General features: G+C 36.0%; 1 protein-coding gene across 2 annotated transcripts in view; it reads right to left on the reverse strand.

Moving 5' to 3' along the window:
* pdgfc (platelet derived growth factor c) overlaps window positions 1-15,214 on the reverse strand; it is a 54,813-nt gene that overhangs the window by 11,198 nt on the left and 28,401 nt on the right. For both annotated transcript variants that reach the window (XM_059515792.1, XM_059515791.1), the window contains one exon: window positions 11,374-11,569. In XM_059515792.1, coding sequence (XP_059371775.1) covers window positions 11,374-11,569 — 196 coding nt within the window. The remainder of the gene's footprint in view (window positions 1-11,373; window positions 11,570-15,214) is intronic.

The raw sequence follows: 15,214 nt of genomic DNA on the forward strand, positions 1-15,214 counted from the left end.
TGATTGGATGTCAAAACACATTTAATGCTGTTTACATCTGCATTTAGCACTGTCTAGTTTTGATTGGATTAGGCAAAATCATCTACACTATCATTCAAAAGTTCAGGGTCAGTGAGATTTCAACACTTACGCAGAAAGTATGCATTAAAATGATCAACAGTGACATTTAAAAGATTTCTTTTTCAAATAAATGCAGCTATGTTTTCACTACATTAATCAAAGAATCCTGAAAAATGAAAACATTTTCCACAAAAAATATAAAGCAGTGCAACTGTTTTGAAAATTGATGATAATATAAAAATGGTTTCTACAGCACCAGTGATTTCAAGGACCATATGACTCTGAAGACTGAAGTAATGGTTGCTGAAAAAAAAACCATTTTAAAATATTACTGTTTTACTATATTTCGGATAAAATGAATACAGCCTATTTGAGTATAAGGGAATCATTTCAAAAACAAAAAAGTCCCTGACCTCAAACTTTTAAACAATACATAGACATATTCAGAATATCTCTGCAGTTTGTCAAATTAGCATGAGTAGGCTTAAAGTTTAAGGGTCATTTTTGACTCCTACCTCGCTACCTAAAATATTGCACGATCCTATCCGTTCAATTCCGTGAAAGTTGAGCAAAAAATAAAGTTGACATTGTCGTCTAAAAGGATGGTTAACATTTTGTACGTACATGTATATTTTGGACCTTTTCCACATTTGATGCCATTTCTAGCGAGAAAATATTATTCTAGTAATTAAAGTTAGTTGGGTTAGTTCAACCAAAAATGTGTCCATGTTTTACTCTCACTCAAGGCATCCTAGGTGTATATAACTTTCTTTTTTCAAAAGAATTCAATCGAATTTATATAGAAAATTTGCTCTTGCTCTTCCAAGCATTAAAATGGGAGTAGGCAGGTGTTTTTATTCAACACTACAAAAGTAGTAAAATAAAGCACATCCATCCATATTAAAACGTGCATTACATGGATAAAGATAATTGTCTGTTTTGCTCATATAATGATAAATATTATATTTGCTTTTATAAAGTTATATCTATACGCCTTTAACTTTGTAAGATTAAAACAAAAGATGGATTCATTGTTATTCTTAATTAAAAAGCACAACAACAATAAAACAGGCCACAATGACAAACTAGCTTACATGATTTTTATTAACAATAAGTAAAAAGATGAGGCATGGCATACATACACCACATGCTGTATTATATACAGACTAATAAATTACAGAATGTTTAGCAAACACTAAGGAATCAAATAAATAATAATAATAAAAAAAATATAATAAAAAAAGCCAAGATAAGTTTTTAAAAACGAAAACAAAAAGTACAACTAAACTGGCTGTCGGTGAGGACTAGCATGCTTTTTTCCCCACAACAATACTAACATTTTCACCTTCTCTGGTTTATTGAGAAGTCTTTTACTTTACTTTAGCTTGAAAACCAAATCCTTCATCTGCCATAATTTCCTTAGTATTCGTGTCATTTTTGCTGCATGTTTGATGTTATCTCATCGTGGCCTAATGGTTAGAGAGTCGGACTCCCAATCGAAAGGTTGTGAGTTCGAGTCTCGGGCTGGCAGGAATTGTGGGTGGGGGGAGTGCATGTACAGTTCTCTCTCCACCCTCAATACCACGACTTAGGTGCCCTTGAGCAAGGCATCGAACCCCCAACTGCTCCCCGGGTGCCGCAGCATAAATGGCTGCCCACTGCTCCGGGTGTGTGCTCACAGTGTGTGTGTGTGTGTGTTCACTGCTCTGTGTGTGTGCATTTCGGATGGGTTAAATGCAGAGCACAAATTCTGAGTATGGGTCACCATACTTGGCTGAATGTCACTTCACTCACTCACTTCACTTAACTTAACAACTAATTTTCAACTAATTTGTTGCTAAAAGTTGCTAAATGACATTGTGACGTCATTGCGCAATGAAGTCATAACGTAATCACGATGCAAAATTGTGTCACTACATCAAATCTCAGCAAAATTTTTTTTTTTCATGTTAATTTAGATTTGTTTGTAAAATAATCTAAATTCATAATATAATATTAAAATAGAAAACTTTTTAAACACATTGAATTATTGAACAATTTATACTTACAATTAAAGTTTTTATAATCTAGTAAACTAGTAAATCTACATATTCTGAACACATGCTACACTCTAAGAATAGTCTATAAAAATAGGGCACAATCTACTATGTTAATTCACAGGGTATTTTTTACCTGCATTTTAAATTACGCATTGTTTAGTGTTTTTGGTTTACAGGGTTAAAACAGATAATGTCCTGGAAAATTACTAGTACATTTTCAATTTTTCTAGATATTTTTCTAACTGATCAACAATCACAGGTATAAGCTACTAGCAAGGTGTATCATAAATGAATGATTATTAAACTTATTTTAACCTGTTAGCCAGCACCCCCATTATGGCACTCACAGCTGAAAGTGCTCTACCTAACTTGTAATTGTAAGTTTCCTACAAAAATATAGACACTGAAGTGCCTTGAAATTTTTTTTACCACACTTAAATATTTTTTTATTTGATATAAAAATACATTAAATGAGTCCTCGAGCAATCTAGTAAAGTAATGGGTTGAAAGCCACATGTCTCATGAGTTTCTATTTCAAATCTGAATAAGATATCATGAAAAATGAGACTCCTGCAAATATATTTCTGAGACAATGTCTAGACCCCCCACTCCCCAAATATATAAAAAAACATTTACCAACAGTATTGAAGGCTTCTACAAACTATTTAGTCAGTAAACATACCACTGCATAGTTTTTTTCAATTATAAAACACTAGACAGAAACTTAGACATCATATAAGTGATTTATTTGAGCACAAGAAAAATACAATAAGAATAATAAGAAACAGTGAGAAAGAGTAAGAAAAATAAGAATAATAAGAAGAATAAAAAAAGATTTAACTTTGTTTGCTAATTACAGAAAATCATGAGATTGCTAGAGATGCATATTTTACAATGAATTACGATGCAAATAAGTGCTGATGGCCACTTATACAGATGGTAATAACACAAATGTGCCATAAAAGTAAATAATCCACTCTCTCTATTCATATAGACGCGTTCACTTTGATAGCCGTGATAATACAGTAATAGCGAGCCGATTTGGGCTGATTTGCACTCAAACAGATGGTAATCATGCAGATTCATTCACATTCAACATAAAACACACCTACATATATAAAAACTGTTGAAAAATAAAGGAAACAAAGAAAAAGGCGATCGCTATAAGTTCCGCCTCCATCAGCTGACAGGTGCGTCAGAGCACGTCATGAGGGAGCGCCAAAATTCAAATATACTATCTATCTTTCATTCATTCTTTTTTCCGGTGGATCGTCTCATTCTGTTTGTGACACTGTACGCTGCAAAACCATGCCGTTTTTTTTAATACCAAGACGCAGTTTCCGACCGTGAGTTATTCCATAACGGGCGCAAAATGTTCCGTCGCTGAAGAATTGAAACGTAAACAAAGGAATTATGATCCATATTACAACGTTATTGCTTCGTTGGACTAAACGTGCTTCATGAGATGTCGTTCAGTGGACCCTTACCTTTCTAACTAAACCAGGATTTACAGCTGTGGAGGTGTTTATGACTCGTTATTACGACGGATCTGGTATGTACAGCGTTTCCATTGTTCATGTTTGTATGTGTACTGCTTACACAAATGTAGCAAATACAGTCTTTATAAGCTTTCCATTGAAAAACAGCGATCTGTCGTCGATGCTTGAGGCTTAGATCTTTATAATGATACATAGTTTGTCAAGATTAAATTTGTCCCGTTTCATTTAATCTATTCATAAACACTGACACGTGCGAGTTTAGGGGTTTTCAGGACGAGGACGTCGGTGTGCTGGCTAAGAGGTTAATTATCAAATTGAACAATTGCAAATAGCAATAATTTAATTCATGTGATGCGTGTACTTCAACGTTGGTTTCCTCTTTTTGTGAAATTTAGACAGAAAATGTGTGCATTTTTATTGTTTGAGACACTTATCAAAAGTTGCTAAAAGTAGCTAAATAAAATTTAAAAATAGATAAATTTGTTGCTACGTGCTTTTGGAAGAAATAGATGCTAGGGTAGGCTGAAAACAGGGAACTATGGCTTTGAAGCTAAACACAGACATTCAAACAAAGACAGTGAGGAAAGACAGGAAAAGTAGAGAGAGGAAAAATGAAAGGAGAAGTATACTGAGAGAAAAACAGAGCTAAACCTTGGGAGAAAATGAAGAGTGAATAAGATTAAAGGAGGGCTACAGACATTTAAGCTCATAAATTAAATTTATCTGTATTTGATCTCAAGCTAATATGCTAACGTATTAGGCTTTTCATAAGCTACAATAGCCATGACCTAGAAATCCATTCTCACAAGCATTTAATGAACTGAATAAGCTAAGAGCCGAAGCACGGCTAAATGTATCTCAATCACTTTTATGGCATTGCTGTCCACAGAGAACATGAGAGCTAAATTATCTTTTATTATGACGGCTAAAAACATATTAGATTCTGGGACTACGCAGGTATCCCAAATTGGCACTCAGCAACTGAAGAATTGTTTTGTACTACACATGCTTCAGGAAAATCACACTTAAAATGATATTAAAGGGTACATAACATACACAGTTTCACCTAATCTCATGTTAATCTTGAGTACCTATAGAGTAGTACTGCATCCTTCATATATCCAAAAAGTCTTTAGTTTTATCATATTTCTAAAAGAAAAATACAGCTTTCTGATTCTTTCCGGAAAAAGCCGAGCTCCTGGAGGTGTGCCGTGAGCGGAGCTATAATACTGATGTTTTGTGTTGTTTCCATTAACATATATTCACTTATGTGCTGATTTCCAACAAAATACAGAAATCTGATGCAATTGTACTTCCATGAATGGAGTCTGTTATCACAGGGATGGCTCCGTGTTTTAATAGCAAACGATGGGCAAATCCAACGTCGACTTGGGCCTTGTTTATAAAACATTTGTCGCTCAAATGACCAGAACACACAAGCGCACTTGATAAACTCCGTTGCTGCACCGGAACAACAAACTGCATCCACTATTCATGTAACACTGGGTTCTTGGGAAGCTGAACATGGTAAACTTTCCCTTACATCCAAAAATGCACTTATTTTTAGGCATTCTCGAACAAATCCTATGCAGCGCTGCAGACGATTTTGAAGCGCGTTGATGTGCGCGGTCTTGCTCTCCTCTGGTCAATATGTGTGCGCGGGTGCGCTTTTCCAGAAGAAATGCTCATATAAGGACTTTCGTTTTCGACTATGTTATTAGATTCACGATAAAAAAAAAACAGCCGAAACTTGTACCAGCCCGGAAGTAAGATTTTCGGCACAGAAATTCTCTGTCATTTTTCTAAATTATTTTTTAAAACTTCGGACATGTTTAGCATGAGAATCCATCTCTTTAACTCTGTGAACAACTCTGAACACACGAAACACCACTGTAACCCCTTTAAATTAAGTTTACTGTGGGGAGGGGGGGGGCATTTTGTGCCATCTGTGCAAAATTGGTGCAATAGAGTAACATCATAGTTAACAAATACTTGTGTACATAGGATATATATGGAATGTATTTTATATTATTTAGGCACTTATTGGCTATAGTTTGACAATGTTCTAAATCAACATGCCATGAGAAGTCAATCTAACTCAACATTTTCTTATACTGACATTGCTTATCTCTCAATCCTTAACAGTTCATCAGGCTCTTAATGATTTAATCTAAGCCATCTTCTGAAATGGCATAACTTAAATTGTCTATAAACTAATTGTTTAAGCGCCCTATTTACTAAAGGAATTTATGCAATAATGCAAAGATGGTCAAAAACATCAGAGTGGTTTTGGGTACTGTAGCAAAAAAAAAAAATATATATATATATATATATATCTGTTGATGGAGAGGACTGGTGCAATGGCTGAATTTTCTATTAGACTTGTATTTAAAAAATGAACTAGATGTAAGTATACATTTTTTAACTGTATTGCAGATTTTTGCATTTATTGGTGTAATTTAAGTCAACTCACCCTTTATGTCTCTCATTGCCTTCTTTGCAGGCCCTAAATTACAGTCTTTGATGCAACTTGAACTGAACAAAGTGGCCTGAGCATTTATTTATTTATAAAAAAAAATTTAATAAAGAAAAGAAGAGAGAGCATTGTTGAGGTTGTGTTATTTTTGCCTGCATGGCCTCAATGCTCCTGCAGTGTTCAATAAATGGTGGTTTCAGTGGCTGCTGCCAAAGCCTGGTACTAATCATTTGATTGGACAAAAATACGTTTATGTGCCAGCACAGCCGTTTGGCTTTTTGGAGTTTGTATTGTTTACTCTCTGCCCAGCCTGACACTAAAGTTTCAAACCACATTCAATTAAAACAATAGGTCATCAAGCACTTAATGAAAAAAAATAAAAAAAAATAAAAAAAAGACATTAAACCCCTGATTTTCGACACATACAGGTTTGATTTCCACAAAGCCAATACACAGGAAAAAAAGGCCTGAGGGCTGAAAGATCTCTTATGAATTAGTGTAGACCGATACACCCGTAGGTGTAGAAGAAAACCATTAAACAGCAACTGCTTTGCAATAAAGGTCAATATAAATATTTAGTGCTCACAAAGTAAAACGACATATAAACTGCAATTAGCCAAAATGAAATGTTAAGGCAACATCACACATTAGCTAATGAATACATGTTTCACTCCGTCTGTTTCTCTGTTCTACCTCACAAGACCACAAAGCAGAGGGGTTCGTCTCATTCCAGTGACACTTGAGGCAGATGGCTCATCAATAATTTAATTTGATTTCACTATTACCAGGTTTACATGCATACATTCACTCCACAGAAGCTAAAGTAGGACAGAAGAAAGTACCGCTGATATCTTTTAGAAAATATGGCACAGCATCAGAAAACAAACACTGGATTGTCTTGAATCCATTTAAACAATGCTTAAAAACAAGCCACATTACGAGATTTCAGCTAATAGCGTTACAAACCAACACCACTTCATAAGCTTAATCATTCTCTCTATTAAATGATTGCAAAAGATGTCAAGTAATCATATTAGAGAAATCGTGCTATAGATTATGCCAAAATATATTAATACAATATAATTACAATTGAAAATTGTTTTCAAATATATTAAATATAAAACCGTTATTTATTCCTTTGACCAAAGCTGAATTTTCAGCCGTCAATTCTCTATTCTTCAGTGTCACATGATCGTTTAGAAATTATTGTAATATGCTGATTTGCTGCACAACAAAAATTTCTTATTATTATACATGTTGAAAACATTCGTGCTGCTTAATAGTTTTGTGGAAATATTGATGCATTATTTTGTTTTTGCCCCCATTTTTCATGAGCTGAACTCAAAGATCTAAGACCTTTTCTACGTACACAAAAGGCCTATTTCTCTCAAATATTGTTCACAAATCTGTCTAAATTGTGTTAGTGAGCACTTCTCCTTTCTAGAGATAATCCACCTCACAGGTGTGACATAACGATGATTAGATAGCATGATTATTGCACAGGTGCACCCTTAGGATGGCCACATTAAAAGGCCACTCTAAAATGTGCAGGAACTGGAACATGCTGTCGTATACACCGATCAAGAGCATCCCACAAAATGCTCAATGGATGACATGTCTAGTGAGTGTCCTGGCCATGTGAGAACTGGGATGTTTTCAGCTTCCAGGAATTGTGCACAGATTCCTTGATGGGGCCGTGCATTATCATGATGGTCGTGAATGAATGGCACAAAAATGGGCCTTGGGATCCCATCACAGTATTTCTGTGCATTCAAAATGCCATTAATAAAATGCACCTATGTTCGTTGTCCATAATATATGCCTGCCCATACCATAACCCCACCGCCACCATGGGCCACTTGATCCACAACGTTGACATCAGCAAACTTGACTTGAACTGGACTTGAAAACCGAGATTCATCCATGAGGGAACACCTCTCCAAAGTGCCAGCCGCCATCGAATATGAAGTCAAGTCGGTTACAATGACGAACTGCAGTCAGGTCGAGACCAACAGCTCTGTTGGACTATCCTGCAGTCAGCATGCCAATTGGACGCTCCTTCAAAACTTGCAGCATCTGTGGCATTGTGCTAAAACCGCACATTTTAGAGTGGCCTTTTATTGTGGCAAGCCTAAGGCACACCTGTGCAATAATCATGCTGTCTAATCAGCATCTTGATAAGCCACACCTGTGAGGTGGATGGATTATCTCGGCAAAGGAGAAGTGCTCACTAACACAGATTTAGACAGATCTGTGAACAATATTTGAGAGAAATAGGCCTTTTGTGTACATAGAAAAAGTTCAGCTCATGAAAAATGGTGGCATAAACAAAAGTGTTGCGTTTATAATTTTGTTCAGTATATCACAAATGTTAAAAATTAATGTTATTTTGTTGCATACAAAATATTACTTAATGTTGGTGCTTTTCATGAATTTTAAATTCAAGTGAGTGGTCCACAGTTTCAAAAAAAGTCTACTAGATTAAACTATTATGATTCTTTATTATACAATTCAGTCTGTAGAGAAAAGTCCTTATCACCATAAACCTCAATGACAAATACTTCTATACATTAAATGATGTAATGCTGATCAAAATTCCTAATAGTTGTCAACAGATAGATGACTATCTTATATCTTATATGTTACCTTTCAACAACCTTCGGCCTTCCATCAAAGACAGAACCAACATTGTAAAAAAAAAAATTCTAACAAGCACAGAAAATCTGGCCTAGTTTTCTTGTGGGTCGGAACAAACACACACACAGGAAGATGAGAATTGTCTGTAGTGGCCTGTCGGCTCTGGGCTGGGCTTTGAGGCAGTGTGATAGGATTCAGCATGCAGCTTTATTACAGTTTATTCCAGCCCAGTTCCTTTGATTCGATCTAAACAGAAGGGGCTTTTTTCTTCATCAACTGTCTATTAATTATTTTACTGCTTTTCAATATGTGGTTGCTCTATTTAAAAAAGTAGGACGGCATGGAAGTTGTGAAGGGAAAGTTGCATGGTGTGTACAGTATCTGGATTTGGCTTATATATATATTATATACACACATATTGTAAGTGAGTGCTTGTATCACTTGTATAATAATGACTTTAATGATTTATTGCTGGTGCAATCATACAGACCCCCGTCACTGCATGGCTGCCAAGTATAAAACACACAACACAAACCCACACAAACTCTTTCCAGGTCAAATACACTCACTGCAAAAACCCCAACCCTACACTTGCTCCTCAAGGCCACAGCCTGTGATTTAAACAAAGTGGACAAGCATAGATGTATAGCATCATTGTTGTTGCCAAAGGGTCCTGTTCTATTATGTTCACTGATCTGTCTGATATGTTTATAGGCAGAGAACAAAGCATATTACTAATTGTAAGCCACCATCAAAAATTCTGAGAATATTAAATTGGTGTAAAAACTAGTGTTTTCCTGCTGAAATCACTTAATATGGTAGTGGATAATGCTAACAAAAAAGCAAAAAGTATAGAAATAACAGAATAGCATTAAATCGAACAACATTTGCTACATTATATCAAAACAATATGTTTTTATCAGCTGTTTGAACTCACGGCACCCATTCACATTAGAGGATCCATTGGTAAGCAAATTATGTATTGCAAATGCTCAGAATCTGTTGCAATAAAGAAACACCCTCAGGCCAAGATGATGAGTACATTTTCAGCAAATTTGCATTTTTTTGCTGAACTACTTCATTAACCACAAAAAAAGTGTTCATATCCAGTTAACATGAAGCCACTAGGAGGCGCTACACACATAGCTGGCAAGACTCCATAGGCTTGCTAACAAACCTGTATGAAAGCACATTATGTAATTGATTATTGACAAGAAATAAAACTACACTGATTTACTGTAACACTATTTCACACATTAGGCTTGCAGACAATGAAGAACCTTTCACAGATAATGTGTACAAGTCAGTAGGGCATTAATACAAAAATAGTACTATTTATCAATAATTAGAAGAGGTCTACGAACATTTTTTCCACATGAAACCACCAGCTATGGGAAGGTCATCATCTAGATTCTGGGAAGCAGAAATTCACAGATGTGCACGTCTGCAATTGATTGCACTATACAGCACAACAGAGGCATGGACAGAGGCCTGGAAGGAAGGAAGGAAAGCTAGCCTGTAATTGAAAGGATCTTTAATGTGGATTGGCTGGCTGGGCTTTGTGTGACCTACACTGTGTGTGAGTGTACATCTCTGATCGTACGGGTCTCCAGAATCTCAAACAGATGCTATGGAGTTACGTAGGAGACTAGGAACTAAATATGCACAAAGTAGGGCTGTTCTTTATGTCATTGGAAAAAATAAATATATAACTGAACATAATCACTCTAGGGGTGGGCTTTTCATTATTCATCAGCCTTTTTACAGCACAGCCAATCTCCCAAATGGCCTCCTTTCGACTCTAAATCTTAAAAAAATGGACTCGGTCACAACAAGCACATACATCTCCACTGTAATTCCCCCTGCTTCTCCACATACACTTATACCGCTGCATTGTATATGGGCGATTTATCTTACGTCTGACCCTGTCAAGAGAGTGCAATGGATGCCTGATGCTGCTTGTTTAGTAGTGCTGATTTGTCGCATAATGCTAAGCAAATATTTGAGTGTCTGAAAGGAAACACCCAGGAATTTTTCAAGCTCTCAAATTTTCTAAATCTCATCCTCAATATACAGTTTTGGTCCAGCCTTGATTCTATATTGCAACCCGCCAGTTCAAATCAACCGGCAGCTTTGACTTGTACTAGAAAGTCACAGCCATGAGATAGAAAAAATAAAATAAAATGAAATGAAATGAAATGAAATGAAAAATGAAATGAAAAATGAAATGAAAAATGAAAAATGAAAAATGAAATAAAATAAAATAAAATAAAATAAAATAAAATAAAATAAAATAAAATAAGTTACAGAAACATGCCATGTCATGAAGTGACAATCCTCCTCCCCAAAAAATTTAATGGCAAGATGCAATGCAACTGCCAAATATGTTGGTTGGTAAATAGACCAAAAAAAGTGACTAATAATAATAATAATAATGATGATGATGATGTGGACTGTAGGCAATTATGTTTAAAATACATGAAAACAACAACAACATTTTGATATCTAAGGCCACAAGCTGAGTAAATGTAATGTAAATGTCTTTAATTGTCTTTTTTTACTCTTTTATTGTCTGTCTTCTACATTATACATGTTAAGATTTTGTCTTTCTCTAATGTGCACGTGAGGTCTTACCAGTGACCAAAAGGTCAGTGTCTCTTACTTGCAAATGCCGTCCTCGGCGTCCTCCAGACCAAAGCGAGGATCAAAGGTCAGCTGGATCCTGGAACTTTCCGTGACTGCCACCAGCCGCCACACTATAACTGTATTCCGGGGATAAGTGTTGGGGAAGTCAGGACTTTGAATATTTCCATCCCCAGTGGCACTGAGGACCTTTTCGTGTTGAGAATCATGAACTCCTACAGAACAGAGAGAGGGAGAAAAAAAAGAGGTTCATTAAAAATTTTTTGAACCTGTATAACTCATCATAGTGAAGAAAGAACACATTGTAGTCATTTGTGAATAGCTCTTAATGCAAATTAACATCAAACTAGATTTAGCTTCTACTACAACCCAAATAATATGGATTATGCAGTGCACTGTGTGAATACTAAATAAATTATCACAAATAGAAAGGATTTTTTTTTTATTGAGCATTGATTAACTGTAAACCTGATAATCACATTAAGGAAGCAATAAAAGGAAACCTCTGAAATTATTTTGCCTTGTCAATACCATAAAACCAGCAGAATGATGTTCTTCCTTTTGCTAACACAGCATACACCTAATAAACCCCTGTCTATCAAAGCAATGTTGTGCTTTGATGTTGCTTCACCGTAATAGTGTTACATTATAGATCTAGATTAAAACAATCAATCAGCAGCTATAAAGTTTTATTTATAGTGACACTTCAGCTGGCAATGACATTCCTAGTTGTAGCAGTAAGATAAGAATTAAAGCTATGTCGAAAAACATTGTTTGGGTGGAGGGAACTTGTGAAGGCTACTAGGACAGATTGTTCTGCTACAATCAATTGTATCTTTAAGAGCTCTGATAGTTTAACAGTTCAGAGAATCCAAGGCCGAGAAAGTCATTTTGAGCTGGGTTTAGCAGCATGACTGAGGTGAGGTATGCCAAGAGTTTAGTCATTTAAAAGTTCAGAAATTATAACATACTGATTTACTTGCTACTCTGTTATGACAAGATTTCCAGAGTTGTTCCTCCCAAGAGGAAGAAACTATAATGGCTTCCTCAATAAAGCACAAATAAAAGCACCTTTTACCAGCAACTTTGCCAGGATGGGAAAATGAGCTCAAAGAATACATTGCTGACTTTCAACAGGCTTTACACTTGAGATAGTTAACCAAAGGTCATTTATTCTTAACACTTAATCCATGTTTCACAATTTAATTCTGGGTAAGTAATTAATCTTTGAAAGTCAGGATTCGAGATTGGTGAAGTTAATATGCTTCTTTGCATATTTATGATATTAAAAACATAGATTGGACAAGTACAACATTATCTAGCAGTAGAAATGTTACCATGCATATCTGTACTGGTTCTGTCTGTCCCTTCAGACACAGAAACTGTTTTTGTGTGAATATACAAAGTGCATGAATATTTAATAAGGTAACCAACGAGGGGTTTTGATCGGTTTAACATCGTTTAACATCACAGTGTTTCACAGTGCATAATAGCATTCAGGTTTCATAAACCACTGTCAAGTCAATAGAAGTGTGAATTACTGGCTAACCTGTTAAAAACCAGCCTTCACCTGGGGTTTAAAAGGACATTAAGCCAGGGTTAAATGGGGTAAGAAAAGCTCACAAGTGCTGATGAACTCTAGCCAACATTTCACAACGTTTAAATCACAGCAAAGAGAACTAATAAAGAACCAACCTAAAAGTACTGTTCCAAACTAGATAGAAACAATTCTTAGAAAGGGATGCTTGTTGCCTGTCCAATAAAATGAACTGGACTTGAATTCTGCAAGGAGGATTGAAATCTATCTTATCCTGTTGTGTACTAGGTTCAGAAAAGATGTTTGATGCAAACAGACAGCTGTTGAAATGCAACACCAGTGCTGGTTTTTACAGGCCTGTCACATTCACAGCCCACCCAAGGGAAATGCATACAGATTTTCATTCACGCTCCACTCCCTGAACACACAAATATACACACGGCTCCCTCAATTTGTGTGACAATGTCAGGGTGTCAATAGGTATCTTGATCAGTTACAGTGATGGTACAAGATCTGTAATGCTCTTTCTGGTTTATCTGAATTACATAACACTGGAACTATTCACCTTCAAAAGTAACAAACCGCCCAGCATTTTCCTGTGCTGTATTTGCAGACATCAATATAGTACATAACAGATGATAAGCTTTCAAAAATGAGTCATTGCTTCCTTTCCAGCAAGTGCTAATTATCTTATAAGCAAAATGGGGGTCTTAAACAGGTTTCACTTTCACTGTATGGACAAAAATTCTCATCAAATGTCTTCTTCTGTATTTTCACAAAAGAAAGAAATCCTTGGAACAAAATTAGGATGAGTAAATGACAAAATTCATTCGATTTTCATTTTTTTTGTATTAGGATTGACGGATGACTTATTCCCTCCATGGTCTGGATGACAGATCCCATCACAAGCAGCAGTAAAGGGCTGAATGATGTTTCAGGAGTCACTGGAAGAGAAATGACTGAACCACTGGGGTTTCGGAAAGTTCTGGGGAACAGCTTTAACCCCTGAGGTGTGTCCACAACCACAAGAGATAGAAATATGATCACTCTGACATCCGTAAAGAGCAGAGAGAAAGAGATAAAAAAAAAAAAACAATCTGTTAAGACCATCAAAATTCAATATGTTTGACTCTGTGTGACTTGTAGGCAGGAGGAAAAATTTTGAGTGGAAAAAAGAAAAGACTCGTATAATTTCTCTCTGTAAACATGACATTGACTGCTTTGATGTCTTTTTCTCATGCTGTGATTAATTGCACTCCGGGGAGGAGATGTGAAAGACAATACACAAGTCACTTTTGAACAGAAACTGTGTGCACATCCGAAAAGTACCTTCCAAAAAATTGCACTCGGTGCGCAGAAACCTGGCATGCCCTGCAAATTATTGCCCACGTAGAATAGACACATTGTCAATGTTAGGGATGTAAAGCAAGATCACTCATGCTCTTCAGAGTTGAGAAGTATTTTGTGTGAAACATATCCAAACAAAAGAGCCCAAGGCCCGTGGAACAGTGTTGAACACCTCAGATCTGTTTGCAACACAAGCCTAAACCCTTTATGGACTCAGTTATATAAACAGATCAGGAGACGGCAACAGCTGCCAAGGTCTTTGAAGTTAGTTGAAATGAGAAAGAAAGGGCATTTTTCCTCAGCATGTTTCAGCATTTGCCCAGCAGACTGACAGCTTCTTGTCAAGCCCTGTATTAATGTTTATAATTCTCTTAGGTTTCTGGCATTAAAACAGGCCTTCTCTTATTGAAGCCTATGATTGTTAACTGTTACAAGATCTTGGAAGGAGGTATACGGTATAAACATACCTTGTTATTAAAATGCTAATGTAACTAGAGCAGATGTAGTTAAATGAATACCACCAAATTAATTTCAATTAAATTCATCATGTGGGTGACATACTCCGTCTTAAAAATAAAGGTTCTTTATTGCTATCTATATTGCCATTAATGGGATAGTTCACCAAAAAAAGGAACATCCTTTCATTCATTACTCACCCTCATGTCGTTCCAAACCCACAAGACCTTCGTTCATCTTCGAATAAAAAATTATGATATTTTTGATGCATTCCGAGAGCTCTCTGACTCTCCCATAGACAGCAAGGATCCTTACACGATCAATGCTTAGAAAAGTAGCATGAAGATGGTTAAAACAATCCAGGTGACATCAGTGGTATGTAATACTCTCCAAAATGGCGTGGGTGACACGGAGCAGATGATTTGTTGAATAAAGTTGTTATTTTAGTTTTCTTTGCACACAAAAAGTAATCTCATAGCTTCGTACAATTTTGGTTGAACCACTCATGTCACATGGATTA

Source organism: Carassius carassius, chromosome 29 (assembly GCF_963082965.1).
Source record: "Carassius carassius chromosome 29, fCarCar2.1, whole genome shotgun sequence".
NCBI lineage: Eukaryota > Metazoa > Chordata > Actinopteri > Cypriniformes > Cyprinidae > Carassius > Carassius carassius.